This window comes from Polypterus senegalus, chromosome 10 (assembly GCF_016835505.1).
Source record: "Polypterus senegalus isolate Bchr_013 chromosome 10, ASM1683550v1, whole genome shotgun sequence".
NCBI classification, from domain to species: domain Eukaryota; kingdom Metazoa; phylum Chordata; class Cladistia; order Polypteriformes; family Polypteridae; genus Polypterus; species Polypterus senegalus.
In genome coordinates this window covers 16589987-16615405 of record NC_053163.1, presented here as the reverse complement: position 1 = coordinate 16615405, position 25419 = coordinate 16589987, and the positions used below count along the sequence as shown (strand labels likewise).

Here is a 25419-nt window from a genome sequence, read left to right as displayed (position 1 = left end):
GGGCAGGAACTCTTTTGGATGACCAGACTAGTCCCAGGAGATCTTAGTTGTCTCATACATAGTTTTACATATACAGTTGTGTGAAAAACTATTTGCCCCCTTCCTGATTTCTTATTCTTTTGCATGTTTGTCACACAAAATGTTTCTGATCATGAAACACATTTAACCATTAGTCAAATATAACACAAGTAAACACAAAATGCAGTTTTTAAATGATGGTTTTTATTATTTAGGGAGAAAAAAAATCCAAACCTACATGGCCCTGTGTGAAAAAGTAATTGCCCCCTTGTTAAGAAATAACCTAACTGTGGTGTATCACACCTGAGTTCAATTTCCGTAGCCACCCCAGGCCTGATTACTGCCACACCTGTTTCAATCAAGAAATCACTTAAATAGGAGCTGCCTGACACAGAGAAGTAGACCAAAAGCACCTCAAAAGCTAGACATCATGCCAAGATCCAAAGAAATTCAGGAACAAATGAGAACAGAAGTAATTGAGATCTATCAGTCTGGTAAAGGTTATAAAGCCATTTCTAAAGCTTTGGGACTCCAGCGAACCACAGTGAGAGCCATTATCCACAAATGGCAAAAACATGGAACAGTGGTGAACCTTCCCAGGAGTGTCCGGCCGACCAAAATTACCCCAAGAGCGCAGAGACGACTCATCCGAGAGGTCACAAAGACCCCAGGACAACGTCTAAAGAACTGCAGGCCTCACTTGCCTCAATTAAGGTCAGTGTTCACGACTCCACCATAAGAAAGAGACTGGGCAAAACGGCCTGCATGGCAGATTTCCAAGACGCAAACCACTGTTAAGCAAAAGAACATTAGGGCTCGTCTCAATTTTGCTAAGGAACATCTCAATGATTGCCAAGACTTTTGGGAAAATACCTTGTGGACTGATGAGACAAAAGTTGAACTTTTTGGAAGGCAAATGTCCCGTTACATTTGGCGTAAAAGGAACACAGCATTTCAGAAAAAGAACATCATACCAACAGTAAAATATGGTGGTGGTAGTGTGATGGTCTGGGGTTGTTTTGCTGCTTCATGACCTGGAAGGCTTGCTGTGATAGATGGAACCATGAATTCTACTGTCTACCAAAAAATCTTAAAGGAGAATGTCCGGCCATCTGTTCGTCAACTCAAGCTGAAGCGATCTTGGGTGCTGCAACAGGACAATGACCCAAAACACACCAGCAAATCCACCTCTGAATGGCTGAAGAAAAACAAAATGAAGACTTTGGAGTGGCCTAGTCAAAGTCCTGACCTGAATCCAATTGAGATGCTATGGCATGACCTTAAAAAGGCGGTTCATGCTAGAAAACCCTCAAATAAAGCTGAATTACAACAATTCTGCAAAGATGAGTGGGCCAAAATTCCTCCAGAGCTGTAAAAGACTCATTGCAAGTTATCGCAAATGCTTGATTGCAGTTATTGCTGCTAAGGGTGGCCCAACCAGTTATTAGGTTCAGGGGGCAATTACTTTTTCACACAGGGCCATGTAGGTTTGGATTTTTTCTCCCTAAATCATAAAACCATCATTTAAAAACTGCATTTTGTGTTTACTTGTGTTATATTTGACTAATGGTTAAATGTGTTTGATGATCAGAAACATTGTGTGTGACAAACATGCAAAAGAATAAGAAATCAGGAAGGGGGCAAATAGTTTTTCACACCACTGTAGTAAGTAGTGTGGATGATTATAAAAGTAGATTCATTAACTGATTTGTAGCAATAGTAGAGTTACGTATGTATGATTTTTTTATCTGGAAGCCAGCTGACCTGAAAATTGACCAGGTCTAGGAAAAAATCAAACCTCTAATAAGCTCCATATTCATTTCATTTAAGTACACTGTTAGTTCATGACAAAACAGTTCTCAAGATAAAATTCATTAAATAAGGGGAAAATAAAATGATTGCAAATGACATCTGTGGCATGCTAGAATATGATAGGATGGATTTTTGTCAGGATGCAATGTTTAATTTAAGACTGTAACTTGGGTTACACTTTGCTAGAGAATATCTACAGGATGAAGTTGTGCCTTAATATTTGGATCCTTTTATGATGTGAGGATTCCTGTGGCTAACATACATCATTCTACTTGACTATCAACAAACAAGTGAAAAAACATTGCTAAATGAGGAATCCATTGGAAGCTTCAAAGCACTGAGGATCTTTAAGATCTTTATGGGAACAATATTAAACTTACTGACAGAATACTAGCACATAAATTACACTTAATTCTTTCAATGCAGAGCAACTCTTCCATGAATAATTAATTTTTATACTACAAGCATATATGATGTTTTCTATTCATAATATGAAGTAGAGCACTATTGGAAATTTCCTGGACATACCACTGAATTTGTTCTCTACAGTGGCTCTGGGGATATTACAATGTTATGCCATTTCTCTTTTTATGTAATACATGTCGGATTTAATAAAAATACTTTAAAATTATTTCAATTCTGCATCCAATAACTTCATAGGGCCACAATAGTTGTACTCTTGCATGTTGCCAGAATCACATCACACACTACTGAAGACTGTTTGCAGTTTTATATAAAAATATTAATGTTGTTATTCTCTATTTAATTCATATTATATATTCTCTGTCTACTGTGCACCTGTTTATTAGAAGTAATGGTGACACTTTAGTTTAGATACTGCAAAAACAAATCTATTACTTTTACTCTTTGTAACAGGACCTTAACAAACACTGCATTGGGTCATCATAACACTTACAAAGCCTCAGTAAAGTGTTTATTAATTTCTAAAATGTGACCTGCTATTAGAAACTCACTTTGGAGTGGTCTGAGGTGGCTTAATGGAGACACATTTCTCTTGATATTACACATTCAGTATAAGACCTGGGAATACTTCAAAACAACAAGTCATTTTACCACTATGTCATTATGCCACACAGTACTGATATGAATAAGCCATCTGCGAATGCTTTATAAGTGTCATGAAGGCCAAAATTAGTCTTTGTTAAGGTCTTGTAAAATAATAGTCACTGAGAAATAGATACAGTAAATTTTTGCAGTACTAAAAGTAAAGTGTTACAGGAGTAAGCTTTCTTCTACTTACAGCTTAGAGAAAGTATCAGTAATATTAGATAATAAATGTTTGCTGAATTGTACTCTTTTAAATGAGGTGATATAATGTTGATTCTCTTTCTTTCATTATAACACTGTGCAGTATTAGTTATTCCTTACATCGCTTGATGTATTTTCAAGATCTAGATCTGAAATAGACAAATATGAATGTGTTTGAATGTGAGTGCTTTCCGTGCCCTGTTGTCCAGTACTGGTTCTATTTCTGCTTTGGATACTTTCCTGCTAGAATATAAAGTAAGTCAATCTGTTACTGAAGTTTAGGGTTTGAAGGTCTGAATCTTTCCTCACAACACTAGATAGGAAGGCAGAACCTGCCCTGGACTGGACGGGTTTTAGAATCAAGGATTTAATTAATTATTAAATATATTGGATCACTTTATGTTTTACAAATCAGGTCATTGAAGGCTGTATAATGAACACTGTACTCATTTATACAAACTAATAATCCAAATAAAACATTTAATTGTATTATATTAACTGTTCAACTAATTAAAAACCAGTTGCAACATGTTACGAAAATAGCAGACTTTCCAAAATGCCAAATATTTATTTTTGGCTAAATTTGTTTAATCTAATAGAGAAACTTTCTAACTTTACAGTTGTGAGGATTGTTAGCTGCATAAAGTGTCTCTAAAAAGAACAGTCAATAATATGTATACTATGAATATCATTCATGCTAATCTAATTGCAAACAACAACAACATTGTTCACTAGCTTGTCTAATTCATTTTATCCTTAATGTTTTGCTGAGACAGCCCCATTTTTATGTATTGCTTCTCATTTTATTGTGTTCCACAAATTAAACAAACTGTTCCATTGTCCCATAATGTCTCATTTTTACCTGGCTGAAATACATGTACATTTTTCCAAGGTGTACAAAACTCCATGGGGTTCCACACTCTATGATTTAAATTTGGTCTAGTTAATGGTTGAGTTAATGAGTTGTGACCCATTTTGGAAGCAAGAAAAATGGTTAGCCTAGCTATATGTGTAATGAAATAAAAATATTTAAAGAGACCAACCATGGTTTTTTTTCCAGATATTCCAAGACAATGGCTCATCAGACATAAATGAAACATGAACGTTTACCTAAATTTCATATAAGATTATTGTATACCCAATACATTTTCCTTTTCTTAATTATTGTTAAAAAAATTCATAAGTTGTAAGTTATACTTACTGTTAATTATCAATGTGCTGTAGACCATTAACTTTTAAGGCTTTAATTTTTGCCATTTTACTCATAGAACTGACCTAACAAGCAGATGTCTAACATTATAGTTGTAAACAAAAGTGGTGACTTCACAGCATGACCTCTGAATACTGTTACAGTGCTGTCCATAAATTAAATGTAATACAAATAGAAGTATGTTTAATTTTTGTTATAAAGAAATACTAAAATCCCAAAGTTTTTTTTTTTATACAAAACATTAAGGCTGTAAAGACTTGGTTTTGTATGAGATGTTTTATCATAATATATTTTCTGTGTATTATATAAGATTTTTCACATAAATTGGTTAATGCAGAAAAAGTAATGGATACTCTAGAAACATTATATATTCTCTGCCTACTGTCTACTTATTATATACTGTATAAAGTATGTTATATTCTGCATTAAAGCAAGTTTAAACCAAATAAATATTTAATATCTATGCTGTAATGTATGTTATAGAATATACTGTATGTGGCTTGCTTAATGAGACAGCAAGACATGAATAGCAGATGATTTGTGTTTCTTTTTTTAATGTAACATACAGTACTTTGGAGTCTAAAGTAAGCTTAATTAAAAAGTAAATTACTATTGATAGACGCAAGTAAGATTTCCCAAATTTCAGCTCCATTACAGTAACTGAATGCATAGACAATTATTGTCACAAGGATAAAAACCACTGGAGGTCCACAGTATACTTTATGATAGGTTGCAAATATTCATATGTGGTGATGATGTTTTTTGGAAAAATCCAATTTATTACGCAGCTTTCTTTGCCACACTCATTGCAGATTCTGAAAATACATCAATCATTGATTCCAGCAACTTGGAAATTACCTCAGAAGACTTTGGAACACCTAAAAGAGGTCTCAAGTGGCTCTTTAAGTTATAAACAATTAAAGAGGTAGAAGAAGAAAAAATATTGTTAACAGAATTTGAATTAACATTAAACACAAAAGGATCACTCACGTCTGCCTTAAGATCTTCCACACTTTTCCCTACTTTATCTGCAAGTTGGTTAATGGACTCATCATCAAGACCCATGTACCAACGATAGAATAAAAGAATTTCCACAATAGCATCGCAATTATAGGCACAAGTGGTTCCAGGTATAAAAGTCGTACCATCACCTGTTGCATATGAAATTAACTGTGAAATTGTTCCCTTCAGTTCTGTCTTTTTCTTTTCAACAAAGCATTTGACCATTTTAGTAATTTCATGTGAGCAGAAATTTTTCTTCTTCTCTTCTACTTTAAACTTCAAGTCTCGACACAGTTCTATGAAATCAAAATCTGTTTTGCAGTGGCTTGACACAAGGAAGACGTGGGGAGAGTCGACTCCATTTTTTTTTAATTGACTATTACAATAATCTTTTATTTTCTCATATCCTTCATTCCTGCTGTGTTGATCATTGTTCTCTTTATGCTCATCCATTTTGCTCCGTACAACATAGAAATCTCGTTTAATTTTTCTTATCTTTTCTACAAAACGTTTGTCATTCTCCGTAAACCTGTTTCCAACTATTAAAATGATAAAGTGATATTCTGTAAATTTGATGTCCTTAAAATATTTTGCAATTTCAAATGTTGGTGTTCCAGCCCCAGGAAGATCCCATAGAAAGACAGAAGGAAGACTTGGATGGTTATATTTTGTCATTTCCATTGTTTGCTCAGTAAAGCCCTCTTCAGCTGCTTCAGGTTCTCCAGGTTTCAGACCACAAACAGCATTGATGAAAGCTGATTTTCCTTTTCCTGATTCTCCTGTTACAGCGATGTGAACTTCTCTTTGGTCAAGCACATGTTGTAGCTCAGTAACTATGTCTTCTAATCCATTGTCAGTAAATGGTGAGGAGAGTTTTTGTTGAATATTAGTAACTACAATTTCCAGTTTGATATTTTCAGTTTCTTCTGGCTGTTTAGGAAATAAAGCACAAGTATTTTTAACATTAGTATATTGTGGATTAACTGTTATGATATATAACTGTTAGAATATATTAACTATTATAATATATAGTGAATATAAATATACGTATATATATATATATATATATATATATATATATATATATAGTGAGTATATACTGTATGTATAGTGAGGTTTCTGAACTCTTTTGAGACCCTCTCCAAAGTGATAACATGTCTAAACGCGATTGCTACATCTGTTGAGGCCTGCTTGTCCGTTGCCAAGGCAGCCACGGGTTCGCTGTGCCACAGAAACAATTGCAAGCTGAGTGCTGCCGCACACAAAGCACTTGTCACCAATGGGTGATGCAGGGAACATTGTATCTTGGCCACTGACATGTGTATAGTAGAGTGGAAGCTCCTGATACAATAAGTAACCCTTCTGTTCCTTGTTTCAAGTTGAATAAATCTGGTTTTGCCAAATTACTTAGACTTGGCCTTGTCTTTGGGATGGAAGACATTTGAGTTGGAAGTGGAAATAGAGACAATACAATACTTTCAAAGCAATTTCCTTGTTCAGGTAAACTTTGTTCCTATGACTGTTCTATTAAGGTTAAATGTAGTTTAGTATTATTGGTGGGCAGTGTGGTGTAGTGATTAAGGCTTTGGACCCAGGACTTCAAGCCCTTAGGTTGTGGGTTGAAATCCGGCTACTGACACCATGAGCAAGTCACTTCACCTGCCTGTGCTCCAATTGGGAAAATAAAAGAAATGGCACCAATTGTATCACAAATGTTGTAAGTTACCTTTGATAAAGGCATCAGTAAAATAATAATATCAATTGATCTATTATTAGGCTTCTCAAATTGATTTTTATACAGTTTTCAGTTAAATCAATATGGTGCTGCAAGAATTATAACAAGAGCAAGAAAATACAACCACATAACTCCAGTTGTTTCAATTTAAGTCAAAAGTTTACATTCACTCAATACAGAACATAAATATTGGCATAATATTGATATATATCGAGAAAAAAATATATTGAAAAAAATGGTTGGCAAGTTTTCTATTTTTTTCAACATCACCAAATTTCAATAAAATCAGTCAAAGCAATTTTAAGATTTTAGGATATTTAGTTTTTCAATTGGGGGATTATCCCTAAATACAGATATATCAAAATGTCTTTTCTCAGAAGATACCTACCGTATTTGATGTATTATCCTGCCTAATTTCAGCATTTTAACTGAACAGGAAATACTGATTTTGTTAATGAGTGAGTGTGTGCAATGTCCAAGTGCTTGAAGTGGAACCAAGGTACTGTCAGGACTCTGCTTAATTGGTGTCTTGCTCCTTATTGCCTTTCATTTTTACTTTTAGATTGATACATAAGAAAAAACTCTATAACGCTGGCATTTTTTAATTGTTAATTGTTATATTCATTATTAAAAGATGTATAGCACTGGGGAGAAAGGAATTTCTGAAGTGATTTGTGTGATTTTTCAAATTGACTCTCCTCCCTGACTAACTGAAGTTAAGTTCTGTATGTAGTTGGTGTCTGTCATTAGTTGAGATGACTTCCAGTTTCTTCTGCGTTGTCCTCTCACACACACTTACCAAATCATCTACTGTATGTCAGCCCCAATAACTTGAGCTGATGTTTAACAATCTGCCTTAGCTTTTCTAAATTTTGGTCTGTCAGATTACTAAATCAAGCGGCAATGAAGCTGAAAGTGATGACAGAATGAAACACATTGTGAAATAAAGGCCCTTGTCCACTTTAATAGTCTGAGTTTAAGGAAGAGAAATAAGAACTAATAGAATTTAGAAAATATTTTTTTAGTATTTTTATTCCAGTTAAGAATGTTGCCTGAGGTAGTACTTAAGTATTTATATTCAGTCACTGTTTCTAACTCCTCCCAAAGATCAATGATGGGTGAACATGCAGATTTCTGTCTCTTAATGTCAAATATCATTTATTTTGTCTTTTTGATTATACCATTTTCCAAACAGTCCATTTGATTTAAATAGTGGCTTATGTACATCTTCTTCTGATATGCACGCTATGAGCACGGTGTCATCAGCATATTTGATAATGGTTCAGTGGTCATTGTTCTGTCTCAGGTCATTATATACAGTACAAAGTAAACAGTAAAGGAGATAAGACACATATCTGAGGACTGCCTGTGTTTGATTGAATGACTTTTGAAAAAGTGTCCTGTACTTCAAGTGTCTGTGACAATTTTAAAGAAAGCCCTGTATCTATAATGTGAGAAATGGGTTGACATTCATACTGTTCAGTTTCTTAGTCAGTATGTGGGCTGAATTGTATTCAGTGCTGAAGAAAAATACAGAAATAGTGCTTAGAGAGTAAAGTGCAAATTTAATTTGGAATAACCTGCAGAGCATCTCCCACACTTCTGTTTGCACAGTAAGTTATGTGGTGGTTATCTTGAAATGACAAAAAATGTTTTTCACCTAATATTCAAAGCATTTGTTTATAATGGAGGTGAGTGCCATGGGTCTACAGTCATTCAGACTGCTTGGCCTGGAGATCTTAGGAAACTCGGGTAATGACTGACTGTTTCCACAGCTCAGGTACAATACCTACAATCAGGGACCAGTTAAAAAGTAAATGAAAAACGTGAAAGAGCAGTTTAAATCAGGACTTTAAGAGCTGATAAAAGATATAAAAGCTGATATAAGAGCCGTCCTGATATGCCAACTGGCACCAATGGCCTGTTGGTTTTCATTCGCCACAAACCTTTCTCCACATGAGTTAAACTGACTTTCATCCCAGCAGTACTTCTAGTATTTTTACAAAGCATCTCCGTTTCTTCTGCATTTTGTATACTGAAATAATTGGTTTCAAATCTTGTAAAAAATCTTTAAGTTCATCTGCTAAAAGCTTGTTTTTCTTTTCTATTGCACTTCCAGTCTGGTGATTATTTTCAGGCCTTTCCAAACCTACTTTGGGTTGTTATCATCAAACCACCTTTTGATTTTTTTCCACTAAAGCTTTTTATTTCATTTAATTAACCTCTTTATCCTTTACAGTCAAACTTGATTTTCTTCTACCTTATTTTTGTGATTGGCATGTACTGTTGTCCAATGGTAGTGATTTAAACTCTTTAGCGATCCATGGCTAAATATTTGGGTCCACCTTGACAGGTTTTTCCTTAACTATCACAGACTCATAGAATTTCATGTATTCGCTGACTGTGTAAGTAGCCTCATTCAGTGTTTGTGAGGATGTCAGCACATCCCATAATGCAGGAGAAACATTTCCGCAGTTCTACACCATCATTGCACCAGTTCTGAGTTTTTCTCATTGCTAGCTTTTCTTGCTTCAGTTTCTGTCTATACTTAAATAGTAAATGAATAACAACAAAAGGGATTAACAAGCCACAGGGAACAACCCTCCTTTTGAATATACAGGAACATCACAACTCTGTCAGAAGGAAGGACTCACGATCACTGATTTATACGCATACAAAATCAACCAGACATACATACAACTGGGACAATGTACAAGTAAGATTTAAGGCCAGTACTAAAAGTGCCAGAGAGTTGGCTGAATCTTGGCTATCAAATGAAAATGGCATTAACATAAACTTAAAAAGAACATGTTCATAATAGATAAAACTTTACGACCAATACTCCTCCCAACCCCCACCTCATTACCCCCCCATACACTGACCTACCCCCACCCGCAACCTAATTTTGCTATATGTTGCCTTTGATTCTTGTAAGTCTAATCATTATCCTCCGAAGACGGCTCCTGGCAGGGGCTGAAAGTTCAGGAATAAAAACTACTTTATGATACGTGATTCATCTTTTCACTTTGTGGATCTCCAGCTGCAAATATGCAAACTGTATCACAGACCTTCGCTTCCATATATATATATATATATATATATATATATAGTGAACGTTACCCGGGCACAGACAGGCAAACATGTTGTTTTTCCACCACCACATGTTTATTTAAAATATATACAAAGTCAAAAATCAGTGCACACACAAACCCCACAAAGTCCTGGCCACATAATGCCTTCTTCTTTGGGCCGCCTCCACACTCTCTTCTGCTTCGTCCTGCTTACACCCGACTCCAGCCTCGAATGAAGGGAGGCGGCCCCTTTTATCCACACCCGGATGTGCTCCAGGTGCTCCCCGGCCATCATCGGCTGACACGCCCCTGTGTGGCGAAAGTGCCGGCTATACTCTCTGAAGCACTCCCGGTATCCCTGCTTCTCTTCTTCCCAGCACTTCCTGGTGTGGCAGAAGTGCTGAGGTCCAGGGCTCCCAAGGCATCGGGGCGCCCCCTGGCGGTGACCATGGGCCCCTACAGGCTTGGGCTTCCAAGCCCTCAACCCGTGTCCCCCAAAACAACCAGTGTGGCGGCCCCCATGTAATCCCAGGTGGGCGCACATCCTCTTCCAGTCCTTCATGGCATCCTGGCCGAGCCATCGCCCCTGGCATCCCTGACAATATATATACACCTATACATACTAGGGGGCTTCACTCCCTGCTCGCTTCACTCGCCAACCCCCTGGCTTGTGCTTTGCGCCAGCCACTTCGCGTCCTGCCGCTCGTGTATGTGGATTTCTCTTTCACCAAACAACAAATCATTTAATTCTCGCGGATAGGCCTCTTTATTGGGAAGCAACACTACTTTTTCCAGATGGCAACACGAATTAGACAATCTACAAGTCTCCAGCTTAAAGTTTAAAGCCAAATAATATCTAAATACTTCTGTCATATCACCTATGTCTATATATTCAATCTCTTTTTGCTGTTCCGTTATTTTACTGAGTAATAATTTCCATTTGATAGCGCAAATGCAATCTTTACTATCAGTTTTATGAAACTTTCAAATTTTAATACTTTCATAATATCTAACCTGCTTTGCATGTGTATCACACCAACGTTTTTGAACCTCTTTAAAATGTTCTACATTGTCTTCTGTTCTTTGTCTTTTATTTCTGACCACGTTTGGAGCTAACAGCACAGGAACTGTGTCTGACAAAAGCATTAACACGAATGAGAAGTGATAGGACAGAAACAAACAAAAAAAAGAAGGAATGACAGAAAAAAAAACTCCAGAGGGCTGCAGGGGTTCCGAGGCCATGAGACTGGCCAGCCCCCAATATATATTCTACCTGATATAAATGATCTCAATTAGTCCTCAGGTTTTCAGGCTTCACGTGGAAGAATTAGATGATGATGGTCATGTGGACCTCTAGCCTTAAATCCATCAATATAGGGACTGCACGGTGCTTTGATCAGGTGGAGGCGCCGTAGATCGAGAACAGCAGAGTAACTACTGATTATAATGCTTCTGCGAGGGACAAAACATCAGGTTCCTATTGGGACCTTTTCAAGGAGAGGCATTTTTTCAAGCGGGATGGTGTGCATCCTAATAGATTTGGCGTTCAGGTCCTCTCCAAAAATATCTCTAAGGTAATTTGTCTCTCTTGACTCTTTATTATTACTCCTAACTGTTTCCAAAATGCTTTGCTAGGACATGATAATTATGTAGCAAAATCTTCCTCAAAAGTGCACTGCATCAATACTCTATAATAACTAACCTCTATGCATGTAAAAAATCTAGACAGTGCAGCATAAATACGAATAATTTAATTACAATTATACCTCTAGATGAAAAATGTATTAAAACTATAAAAACAGACTATAGATTAAATAAAAAATACACACAGTGTGCTGTTAATACGAATAACTTAATTTCTATCTCGAATACCCATAACGCTCCTACAATTCAGTTCTGCTCTTCTGAGACATTAAATATGGCTTTATTAAATGTTAGAGCATTAACCAACAAGACGTTTCCCATCAATGATCTTATTAGTGATAGGAAAATCAATTTTTTTGAATTAATGAAATGTGGCTTAGCTCTGATGGTGCAGCTGTTTTAATTGAATCTGCACCTCTAAATTACAGCTTTGCTCATGCAGATCACCAAGGTAAGAAAGGCTGTGGTTTGGCAAACATTTACTCAAGCAGGTTGAAGTTGAAAGATGTTGGCTTTGGTATATTCAAGTCCTTTGAGTATCTTGTCGTTGTTATTCATGGAGTTTCTCAGCCTCTTGTATTGTCCTTGTATAGACCTCCTAAATACAATGCATCTTTCTTTGAGGAATTCTCAGACTTGGTGTCAATTGTAATTACAAACTATGACATATTCCTAATAGTTGGTGACTTTAATTTTCATATTGATAATCAGTGTGACCCGAAGGTAAAAAAATTCATGAACCTCCTGAACTCTTTTGATTTCAGCCAGCACATTAGTCAGCCAACACATAAAGCAGGGCAAAGATTGGACCCAGTAATTACTAAAGGACTAAACGTTCATGTGAAGCAGATCATTGATATTGGTTTATCAGACCATTTTCTCTTACTATTTAATATAGAAACAATGATAGAAAAAAATTCATGAGAAGCATATTGTTAAAAAGCACTTCTTTGATTCATCAGCAACTTAAAAGTTTACAAGAATTATAAGCAACCAGTCCATTTGTAGTACTTACTACAAAAGAGAGGATAATGTAAATAGTAAGGTGGAAAATTTTTATACTAAAATGAGAGCTGCTACTGAGATAGTCGCTCCTGAAAAGACAGTTAAAAAATCCTCTAGCACTTTTATACCATGGAAGACTCAAAGAGTGTCTGATCTAAAGAGAACATGCTGGAGAACTAAACTGATTATCCACTATGAGATATTGAAGGGTAAAATAACAGAATACAACAACATAGTCCATCTTGAGAGGCACTGCTCTTTCTCTAGAATTATAAATAACAATGCTAGTAATCCCAGAGACTTGTTCTCTATGATTGATCGTCTGCTAAATCCCTCCAAAAAACATCTAGTGAAACTTGTGAGGCTTTGGCTGTATTTTTTAATCACAAAATTAAATATTAGAAATAATATAGTACATTTTCCCAACACTGATCCTCTTAAACCCCGGTACTCCATTTTAAACAAATTCAATTCTTTCACCAGGATAGATTTACCTGATTTATATAAAATAATTTCTCAACTGAGACCATCCACCTGCGTCCTTGACCCAATACCAACAAGTTTTTTCAAAGTATTGGACTTGCTAATTGATAGTATTCTTGACATAGTAAACTTATCATTAGATACAGGTGTCTTCTTAGAGTGTCTTAAGACTGCTGTAGTTAAACTCCTGCTCAAGAAAAATAACTTCGACTCCTCTGCTTTTGAACATTTTAGACCTATTGCTAACCTGCCTTTCTTAAGTAAAATCCTAGAGAAGGCAGTCACTATGCAGCTTAATGATCACCTCAATAAACATGCTATTCTTCATAAGTTTAAGTCGGGTTTCAGAACAAATCACAGTACAGAAACTGCACTTGTTAAAGTAGTAAATGACTTGCGGGTGAATGCAGACAGAGGCCGTTTATCTGTTCTCATCCTCTTAGATCTGAGTGCCGCATTTGATACCATTGATCACAATATTCTTAGAAATCGCCTTAGTCAATGGGTGGGCCTCTCTGCCAGTATCTTAAATTGGTTTGAGTCCTACCTGGCAGCACATGATATTCTATATGGTGTTCCACAAGGCTCTATCCCGGGTCTGCTGCTGTTTTCAATTTACATGCTTCTATTAGGTCAGATTATCTCAGGGCATAATGTGAGCTACCACAGCTATGCTAAAGACACACAACTGTATTTTTCAATAGTGTCTGATGATCCGACTCTCTTGATTCACTGACGCAATGTCTTACTTGTGTTTCTGAATGGATGACTAGTAATTTTCTCAAACTAAATAAAGAGAAAACAGAAATGTAAGTGATTGGCAAAAAAGGATATAATGAGGGCATTAGAAATAAACTTAATCCATTAGGATTAAAAATCAAGACGGAGGTAAAGAATTTAGGAGTAATTATTGACTCTGACCTGAATTTTAAATCACATATTAATCAGATTATTATGACAGCATTTTTCCACTTAATAATATATCAAATGTTAGACCTCTTATAACATTGCAAGATGCTGAGAAATTAGTTCACCTTTTGTTTTCAGTTGGCTAGATTACTGTAACTCACTCCTCTCAGGACCACCCAAAAAAGACATTAATCGATTGCAACTAGTGCAGAATGAAGCTGCTAGAATCTTAACTAATAAAAGAAAATCCGAGCACATCACACCAGTTTTAATGTCACTACACTGGTTACCTGTGTCATTTAGAATTGACTTTAAAATACTGCTTATGGTTTACAAAGCCTTAAATAATCTCACTCTATCCTATATTTCAGAATGTCTTACACCTTACATTCCAAATCATAACCTTAGATCTTCAAATGAGTGTCTGCTTATAATTCCAAGAGCTAAACTTAAAATAAGTGGTGAGGCGGCCTTCTGCTGTTATGCACCTAAAATCTGGAATAGCTTACCAATAGAAATTTTCCAGCCTAATACGGTGGAGCACTTTAAAAATCTTCTAAAAACACATTATTTCAACATGGCTTTCTCATAGTTTCATTTTAGTTTAATCCTAATATTCTGTATATGCATTTAATTATCATTATCATTCATGGTGTCTCAAAAATCTGTATAAATCCCTACTTTCTCTGCTGTTCTTTTTCCGTTTTCTGTGGTGGCAGTCTGCGCCACAACCACCTGATCAGGGCACATTTATGGATTGAAGGCCAGATGTCCGCATGACCATCATCGTCTAATTCTACCACGTGAAGCCTGAAGACCATGAGGACTGATTGAGATCATTTATGTTAGGTAGAATGCCTAGTGGGGGCTGGCTGGGGGGTCTCATGGCCTTGGAACCCCTGCAGATTTAATTTTTTTTTCTCCAGCAGTCTGAAGTTATTTTTTTTTGTTTGTTTTTTCTGTCCTCCCTAACCATCAGATCTTACTTTTATTCTATGTTAATTAGTATTGCCTAAGTTTATTTTTTATATTTTGTCTTTTTTCATCCTGTTAAGCACTTTGAGCTACATCATTTGTATGCAAATGTGCAATATAAAAAAAATGTTGTTTTTGATGGTGGTGGTACGGATTTTGGAACCACAAAATAATAATTAGTAAATGTATATACAGAATATCAGAGTTTCACAAGAATGAAGCTATTAGAAAGCCATGCTAAAAGCACTTTTACCATATTGGTGAACTTGAAGAAGAGTAAGCTAAGTGGACCAGGATAGGGTCGTAAAAACAACAAATCAATGCTCTGAGTCCCGTCCATCCAATGGTAAAGAGCCTTTCACTGTATGTGGCTCAATGCAGGTGGGATCTTTGTTAAAAGAAGGTTCACTTAGCTGTGACACACTGCTCATATTGGGGTATACGTGTACAAACCACATATTTTACTAATGAAACAGAATTACTTGACACCCTTAGTAGTCTAAAAATATCATTATTGCTTTTGATGAACTTGAGGATTTATTGCAACAAACATAGCAATTTTACAATTTGGCAGGGTTTTGAAAACTGGACATCTCGTGCTTAAGTTGCTAACAAGACAGAAATGACTTTTAATTAGTAATAATTTTTTCCTTATTATTATTAAGTAGTTTAAGGTTTGTTAGGCATACAGTCGGCCCTTGCTTGTTCTATTATATGGATCTGTCGAATGGGTAGCAAGCAGGGTGCAGCTCTGGCCACCAGGACACAAGGATCAGTTTGCAGTGGGTGCTTTGTGGTATGGCCAATGACCTCTTATATCCAGTTTGTGTCCTTTTGTTGCATTTTATTTGTGGTTACTGTTCTGCCTCTGTCTTTTGTTGTATGAGACAGGGTGACACAGTGGTTTGCATTACGGCCTCAGCTCAGGTCCCATTTTTGGCCACAATAATCAAAACAGTAGAGCTGACAGACACATCTCTAGCCCTCAGGAATGCTTCAGAGACATTTGCACCATTATAATCTACTCAAAGCTAATCCAGCTCCCCCTTCCTCATTGACTTTAATGCATTTTGCTGACTTTGGCAATGTTCCTCAACATTTCCACGATTTTGCTGAGTACGTGGAAAAATGATCTCCATGGGGTTGTTTATCACTATGGATAAGTTATCTTAAAGACAATAGTAAAGTGACAGAAGTGGATCAACCATCGTAGAAGCAGGAGGTTTTTTTTTTTTTTGCAAAACAAAGAACAAACATTTTTTCCATAGGCCGTTTTAGATGGGGACCAGCAGGGGCCAGTTTCCCTGTAGAACTGGCCCTGGCCCCTGTGCTGAAGAGATAAAATTTTGATTTTAATTCTGGAGCCCCTGTAGCCCATGTGGCTGCCCACACAGCAGTCCAGCCATGTTCATGGGGTAAGTAGGAAGGCAGAGGAATGAAAGAAGACAAACAGCTACTGACTAAAACAGCATTCAGCTGGACCCTCAAAAAAAAGACTTTGTTTGGAAGACTTAAATGACAGGTTACATAAACAGGACAAACATAAGGCAAATAATGTACAGCTAGAAATGACAGTCATGCATACAATCATGAAAATAATAGCTGTTCTTTAGTTGTGGTTCAGAAAGCTGAACAGACAAAGAAGAAGGGGCAGCTGCAGTTAAGATGGTTAGTCATACAGTTGCATAGAAAAGGAAGAGGTTAGGCAGAGTCAGTAAGCTACTTGTGCTCAAGGTCAGTAGACTGTACAGACAAACAGAAGCACAGAGGCTTTCTGCTCAGTTGACTTAACAGAAAAGCAGAACAAACTTTGTGTCATTGGCTGAACACCTCCATTTGCTGACTTTCTGTAGAATATTGGGCAGTTACCTTTCAGTATAACATGGAAAGTTTCTTAAAAGAGGGACAACCACCCACTGAGTACAAAATGGATGCCTAAAGAATATAAACCATTGCATTTGTGATGTTGCTGGTGTTATGTATTGAAATAAATGTAACAATGATTGGTAGTATTCCCAGGCAGAAGGGGGCGCCAGAGTGGGGTTAAGAGATCTCTTGAACAAGTGGTTATGTTACGTTCTTAGTAAAAAGCCTACTGTGCAGTTAACTTCTGGCCTCAGTGTTTGTCATTGAATATCAGCCTCAAATTACCTAACACAGCAAACTGGCGACGAGGATAAAGTTGATTCCCAGTGCGTAAGTTTGTCTGTTTATGACTGCAGTGGAAGTTTTTATTCAGTATATTTATATAAAAAAACCATTGTGGCAACATGGCTGCGACGCTGGGGCACATGGACGATTTTGATGAAAATGTGGAGCAGTGGACCACTTATATTGAGCGTTTCGAAACCTTTGCATTAGCTAATGATATTGGGAGGACAAACTGGTGCCAGTGCTATTAACTGTAATTGGACGTACAACTTATGGCTTGCTGCGTAGTCTTTTAGCACCGGAGAAACCAAAGGACAAAACGTTTGACCAGATTAAAGCAGTGCTACAGCAGCATTTTTCTCCAAAGCCTTTGGTAATAACAGAAAGGTTTCGCTTTCACAAAAGGAACCAAGCGGAGGGGGAGTCGGTTTCACAATATGTTGCTGAAACTGTCTGAGCACTGTGAATTTGGCGCTTACTTAGAGGAAGCATTGCGTGATCGATTTGTTTGTGGACTAAATAACGAAGCGATGCAGAAACGACTGTTAACTGAAGTAGCGTTGACCTATAAAAAAGCAGTCGAAATCGCAATTTCCATGGAGATGGTGGCACGCCAATCGCAGCAGCTTTGTGGATCTTTAAAAGTGAATGAGCTATCGGTTTCAGATAAGATAAGGAAATGCAAACGATGCGGAAGAGTTAATCACAGTGACAGTGATTGTTGGTACAAAGATCAGGATTGCCATAACTGTGGTAAGAAGGGCCACGCAGCGCGAGTGTGTAAACAGAAGGAATCTCCAGCTATGCTTTTTATGGGTCGCAAATTACGTTCACGGCTAGATGTGCTTAAACCAAATGTGGCTTCTACAGTGAGTCAGTCTCAAGATGTTCAGCTGTTGCACAGTAACCGGAAATCCAGACAATTTAATGTGGGTGACCCAGTGCTGGTCCGGGATTACCGAAGGGGAGAAAATTGGACACCTGGAGTGGTAACCTCCCAGCTGGGACCAGTCTCCTACAGTGTAAAAGTTGGGAATGCTGAAGATTGGAAACGGCATGCAGACCAGTTACTATTCAACCGAGCAAATGAAAGTGTTCCACAGGTCACACAGCCAGAAGAGACACCTTCTTCCAACTTGGTAACAATGTCACCAGTAACATTAGAGAATAATACAGTCAATGCAGGGCATAACTCTGCGGGAGAAGGCTTGGTCATTCCAGTCATGGTTCCTCAAACTAGTGAACCTCAGACATATGCACCTCCAACTTCACCTACAGAGAGCAGTGGCAGACGCTATCCTTTGCGAGTATCTAAGCCTCCAGATCGTTTAAATCTTTAAATGTTATAAAGTAGTTGAAACAGTACAATGTATTTATGTAAATAGTTACCTTCAAGCAGAACTGCTCCATTCTGGATATGTGGCAGTGAACTACAGCTTTATTATAGTAGTTTTGCTCATTTTGACTGTTTATTCTTTGTGGTTTTATAAATAGGTGGGAGGGAAATGTTATGTATTGAAATAAATGTAACAATGATTGGTAATATTCCCAGGCAGAAGGGGGCGCCAGAGTGGGGTTAAGAGATCTCTTGAACAAGTGGTTATGTTACGTTCTTAGTAAAAAGCCTACTGTGCAGTTAACTTCTGGCCTCAGTGTTTGTCATTGAATATCAGCCTTAAATTACCTTGTGTACAAAAACCTCCCAACATTGACAATGTGCTTGTACGGTAAAATATTGAAGGATCGCAGAATAAATCATGGCTATTGTCCATATGCACAAATTCTATTTTGTGTCTTTTTTCTTTCCATATGTTTAAGAATCCAGTCTCCCTAAATATTAATTGTACAGAACTAAGAAGGGTGGTATACTATATAAAACAACTGTATTAACAAACTTACCTAAGGCTTCAAAAATATCTTTCAGTGTTGCAAGTATTAAAATAACATTTGAGCATGGTTCATGTAAATCAAATCTAAACATTGCAATGAAAAAGAAAAGCTCACCATAAAAATTTAAGTTTCTGTATGATTAAAGAAAGTAATATTAAGGATTTATTAGAAGCAGAAAAGAGGTATTAAAAAATCTACAATAGGGAAAAGTTTAAACCGCACATACAAGAACTTTAATAAGACTATAAAGGGTATGCCCTGTAGTTTTTGGTTCTGGACATACTAGTTACTCACCCTATCATTGTAACCAGTAATGTATTACTTTTAACAGATCCATTTAGAAATTAAATTTTTAAATTAAAATGCTAAAGTACCTCTGAATTGTCTTCAATTGCTTTTCTCAACACCTTCACTGCAGACTTGGTAAAATCATCCAGTGCACAACTCAACAAAAAGGAAGTTGCGATAAAGGAGGTGGTAGCTCCAATAACAGACCCAATCACAGGTATTATCAGAAGAGCATCATCAGCAATCATTACAGCACCAGAAACACTCGATGTGATAAATTTCACGACAGATAAAGGGGTGATATTAAGCACAAATGTGCTTGTCATTTCTGCTTTCAACTGTTGAACAGGTTTGTTAACTCTACAGGCAAGTCTGCAGAGAGATTTGTGATCAAGTCCTAAGTAGCTTTGCATATGTAGAAGTGTGGCTACTAGAACACCAACATCACAGGCAATGGATACCCCAGGAATTGGAATTGCTCCTAATCCAGCAGAAACTGTTGCTGCCAGAGCAATTTTTGCTCTTAGAATTTTTTTCTTCTTTTCAATTACAGCTTCAGTAAGATTGGGAAGTGAGAGCACAAACACATTCTTCTTCTTCTCTGGCAGCTCAGACTCTAAACAATCACAAAATTGCATGAAGTCATAACGATCCGGATATCTACTGGAAACAAGGAAAACCTGTGAAGTAGGTAATCCACTTTTCTCTATGCTGTTTTTATAGTAACGTCTTATTTTATCAAACTCTTTTTCAAGTCTGTCACGTTGCCCTCTTTTGGAAAGGTTTTCCTCAACTACATCCATCTTGCTACGAACAAAATAGAACTCTTTCCCCATTTTCTTTATCTCTTTAGCCAACTTTGCATCATTCTCCTTGAATCTTTCACCAGTTATCAAGATGAACAAGTCATATGTTTTAAAGTTAACTTTATCCAGATATTGGCAAGCAGAAAATCTTGTTGTTCCAATTCCTGGCAGATCCCATAGGCAGACAGAAGGAAGCGTTGGGTGTTGATAAGGTGTCGGTTCTGAGGTTTGCTCTATTAAACCTTCTTCAGCTGCTCCTTCATCATTGGGTCCCAGGCCTCTCATGAGGTTAATGAAGGCAGATTTGCCCACACCTGATTCTCCTGTCAATGCAATTGTGACTTGTTCATTGTCCAAACTATCACATTTGTCTTTAATCAATGGAAATACTCCATCCAACCCATCTTGATTATAAACTTCAGTGATCTTCTTAATTTCTTCAGCATTAAAAAAACGATTGGATTTAGACTGTGATTTTCCCATTGCATTTCTGGAACAGAAAGGAACAAAAAAACACATTAAATAGGTATAACATATGGGAAACTAAATGCATGAAAAACATGTTAAATGACTTTTTTTACTTTAAATTGCTAAGGACACCACTTCTTCAGAGCACTGCTTCTTCAGAGCTTCAGACAATAAGGTTGAAGTCCAAACCTGGTTGCTTTCTGTGTGCATTTAATAAATTATTCATATTTTTCTTCATTCACTTATAAGAACTACATATAAGTATTCCATCTTTCTCCTGTAACTTTTTACACTTTCTGGCCCCTCTCACCCTCGTTAGCTCATCCTTTATCCTGCTCACCTTCTGAATCCAAAGTAAAGCTACTGCTAGGGACTCCTTCTGTTGCTACTTCCTTAGCCACAAATACTGAGACTACCCTAACAATATATAAGATACAGGTATCCCTGAAGTTCTGTGTCCCAAAACATTTTGAAAGAGTAACTCTTAAGTATCCTGACCACCATTATAAATTTTAGAAGGTAATGCATTCTGTGATAGATCTCCATAGTGCCAACTGTTGGATCAACAGCTTTCAATTAATATGTTGAATTCCCTTATGGCCCTCTCCCTTTTCCCTGTTTACATGGAGTAATTCTTTCCATGGGATTTTTCATAAACATACTGTATGTCCTTCCTTTCCTGATGATATTGCAACTAAGCTTCGGGTTAAGCTACACAGAGCCCTATATGTACTGTGCTGCATCTTCTGAAATAATAAAGTGGTAAGAGTTGAATAAAAGACTGCAAACCCTGTAGGAAGACTTGCAAGACAGTTTCTGTAAGGCAGAACTTTTTAATTGTTGAAATATTGTTCATCTACGATCAACAGTAGATTAAAATTTAGTAGCTCAAATGACATTAACTCACCTGAATGAAATGACATTATTTAGGAAAGTGCCCATGAAGACTTTGAACACACATTACTGCTTAGGCCGACTCAGGAGGATTGGTCAGAACACAAGGCTTATACCAGAAGGAGAAATATATCATCCATAGATTATAAAATAGAAATATGATTACCTAGTAAATACCAGCATGTTTGATGCATGGTGCACAACATGCACAGTGCAAGTGTTTAGAGACTACAGTATGTTAGCAATACAGATGATGAGACAATGAGTTTTCATATACAAAATAATATTTAGTAATTGATCAGGTTATTTATTTATTATAAAGCATTCAGATTTAAACATTGTGATCAGTACATAGTTTCCAGATTTATGATAATCTGCATAAAATTGTAATTAAAATATAACTAGTACTTTTATCCACTCTCCATTATGCACCATACTTTATCAAGTTTCGGTGTTGGCTGGAGCTGGAGCCTCACTGTTACACTCACAGTCCCACTCAGTCTGTCTTGTATGGTACGCATCATTGAACCCAAGATCTAGAATTGTTCATAATAAAAAGGAGAATTAAGGACACTATTTAACATCTTTCTGTATGACTTGCTTTCATGTAGACTTTTGTTTGAGTCCACTTTTAGCAGAATTAAGTATATTTTGGTGTTGTTCTGCCTAGAACAAAACAAACTGAATTATCAGACTCTTTGCACTCAACACACCCATCAGTCTGTATTATTCTGTAATTTATAACTATAATTTCCTCTGTGGGTTTTTATTTAAAGAAAACAAGACTGTGTTGCTACTTATTCATTTTAATTTCCTGGTTTGGTGTGTGTGGTTGCATAAAAAAATTGTACAAATTCAACTTATTCAATTTTCTTGTAATTTGTTGAATCCTGTTTATTGTATAAAGGTTTGCAAGGAAACAAAGTTTATCATGAAATAAATAAAAAAAAGAGAATAAAAGCAGAAACCAGCTTTCTGTGCACTTGCTGATTAGAGATACAATTACAGTATATGCACAACTGCAAAACATGATGTATTATTGTTTACATTAATATTTCTGTGTAACCACTCGGCAGAGGTGCCCCATCCTAGACAGATCAGGCCCAACATATTGGGTCTATGATTATAGGGCTGATGTGGGGAGTGCTTGTTGGGGCTTTGCAGACCTCTGCGTTTCAGGCCTCCACTGGAGAGTCAAATGGTTTACTGGTTTGTTGCTTAGTTTACTTGACTCGAACCAGATTAAGTCCCTCAACAACCTCAACTCCGCATCTTTTTCGCTAGCCAATTAAAGGTGTCATTTTGCTTGACATCTCATTGCATCTATGATGGCTAACACGAAGCAACAACTTACCACTACTACCTTTGTCAAATATAAGTGACAAATACCATTTATACAAATTAAATCTAATTCTCAATGGTATTTGGCAGCAACATAATTTTGAAAAAATTAAGAGACTGAATTGATTGAAGCCTACTTCCAATTCTTCACATTCCATTAAGTTACTTTTGAGGATCTTATGTCTTATTTATTTTTTTAAACATGCAAAGAAAAATAAAGCATGTAAAAATGAATGATAAAATGAATCGCTATGCCTATTTTACCTTGATATAATATCATACTCTTGCACAGTGAAAACACATTTTTGATTAATTATATTTTATTTGGGCATATGAACATCTTATATCTAAAATGTAATTAAATACAGCATTCATTTCCTAAAAGCTACATAATCCTAGTCTACGTTTTTGAACCTTTATGTTAATCCATAAAACTAATGGATTTTTTTAAATACTTGTGGTAAGTTTAACTGACATTATAAAGTCAACAATGCACTGTAACAACACAGGTAAGAGTAGAAAGTAAAGTAAAAAAGAGTACAAAGTAAAACGCTTTGATTTTTTTCTGTTGTCTTCTTGTCAAATATGGTATTTTTTCATGTTGAAAATGCATGTGCATATAGCTGTGGCTAAGAAAGGATTGGCAGCACATCCAAGTTGGTTTCTACTTTGCCTCTGATTCTTTCAGATTTCAAATTGGGGTTAGTAAGAGATAGTGGTAGAGAGCAAAAACCTAAAGTAGATAATTTCATAGTGAAAAACATAGTTCCCATTACCTGGAATTTCTATACACAGTTATTATTTAAAAGTGAGCAACCATAACTAAATAGCACGGCAAATGTATCCGTTTTAAAAGTATTTGATCTCCATTAAATATTATTTCCATTTTTATTATATTAAACATCAAAGCATTACTTTCCTCTTTCAAAACAGAACAACTCCTTCTCTCTCTTGCTCTCGTTTTCTTTCTGTCAGTATAACAGATGTTTCATGAGTGTATCCTGAAAAGGCTGCCTGTCTTAACTTCTCTATTGGAATATTAGAGCAGACATGTTTCTGTCCAGATGGCATTCCTGTTGCCAACTTCCTTTAGTTACATTTTATAACAAGCAAAAGATACAGTAAACTTACTCTAACATAAAGTTACAGGGGTAAAAGAATACTAAAGCATAATTAATAAATATTAATATACTGTATTAGAACTTACCCCTAATAACAGCTCTTGGAGTTTGGAATAGAGATTAAATTTTACTGAAACTTTTTATTAACTGAAACTAAAACTGAGAAGAAAACAACACCGAAGGACTGTGCATCACAATTTATTTTATTCAACCCACTTTTTTTATCATGTGCCTGCATAACTCCTCCCATTGTATCTTGTAGGGAACATGAACAGTTTGTTAGCATGTTTTAAACATGCAGAGCAGCGTAAACTGCTTCAGAAGCAGCTGTCTAATTGGTCATCATCAGGGAAATAAGGCAGAAAATCATTAAAAGCCTCTAGAATTTTATCTTTCTAATATTGTTTCTTGCTTTATGTATATGGAGAATCTTTACAATTTTAGACATTCATAAAATTACACTGTTTTCTATAATTACTAGTTTATGGTTGACTTATTTTTCACAATCATCAATAATATTGCAGCAATATTGCTCTCAAAACTTATGTCTTTGTCAGTTTTGTTGACAAGTTTTTCCACCATTTAATACCGGAATCTCAATAGATTTGTTTGTAATGAATCCAGATTGTTTTATATTTATTTTCCAAATTCTGAAAAGGAAACAAATAACTGCCATTGTGGAATACATGAGATCCCTTTTGTTTGCAAAACTAACATCACTCATGTATGTCTGTCTTCTTAGAAAGTACATGATTTCTCTCTATTAAAAGCAAATTTTTTTAACAGATTCCTGTTTTCCATTGGGATTATAAGTCAACAGCATCATTTCTATTAGACAAACATATTATTATTTTAATTAAAGAACATATAAATTTATACTAATAAAAGGCAAAGCCCTCACTGACTGACTCACTCACTCACTCACTCATCACTAATTCTCCAACCTCCCATGTAGGTAGAAGGCTGAAATTTGGCAGGTTCATTCCTTACAGCTTAGTTACAAAAGTTACCCAGGTTACATTTCGAAATTCTATGCGTAACTGTCATAACTGGAACCTACTTTTGTACATATATACTGCCAAAGCCTGCAGCTCGGTCGCCGTGTAAGGCGGGGTTGCGTCCCGCATCATCACGCCTCCTACGTAATTGAGTGCCTGCCCACATAAGGCCATCTGTCGGCAGCAATCCAGTAGGCACGCTGCCGCTAAATATTCGCGGGTGAAGGACTGTGCTTATGCAAACGAAGATGAGATAGTCATGGATGGACTAGTGTTTGGCACAAACACAGCGAAAGTGCGAGAGAAACTTTTAAGTGCTGGGTCTGAGC

The 25419-nt window shown here is 36.4% G+C and overlaps 1 protein-coding gene across 1 annotated transcript; it reads right to left on the bottom strand.

Moving 5' to 3' along the window:
• Positions 1-1626: 1626 nt before the first annotated feature.
• Positions 1627-24241, bottom strand: LOC120536816 (interferon-inducible GTPase 5-like). Its single transcript, XM_039765319.1, has 3 exons — positions 24179-24241; positions 19549-20758; positions 1627-6241 (listed from the first exon to the last, which is right to left on the bottom strand). The coding sequence occupies exons 2-3, from the start codon at positions 20749-20751 to the stop codon at positions 5090-5092; spliced, it is 2355 nt and encodes a 784-aa protein (XP_039621253.1). The 5' UTR covers positions 20752-20758; positions 24179-24241; the 3' UTR covers positions 1627-5089.
• Between the last annotated feature and the right edge of the window lie 1178 nt (positions 24242-25419).

Bases quoted from the DNA above. Each gene is read 5' to 3' on its own strand.
- LOC120536816 (XM_039765319.1), bottom strand. From the start codon at position 20,751: ATGGGAAAATCACAGTCTAAATCCAATCGTTTTTTTAATGCTGAAGAA. The intron at 6,242-19,548 runs GTACTTTAGCAT...TTTCCTAAACAG, and splicing joins CAATTGAAGACAATTCAGAG to CCAGAAGAAACTGAAAATAT.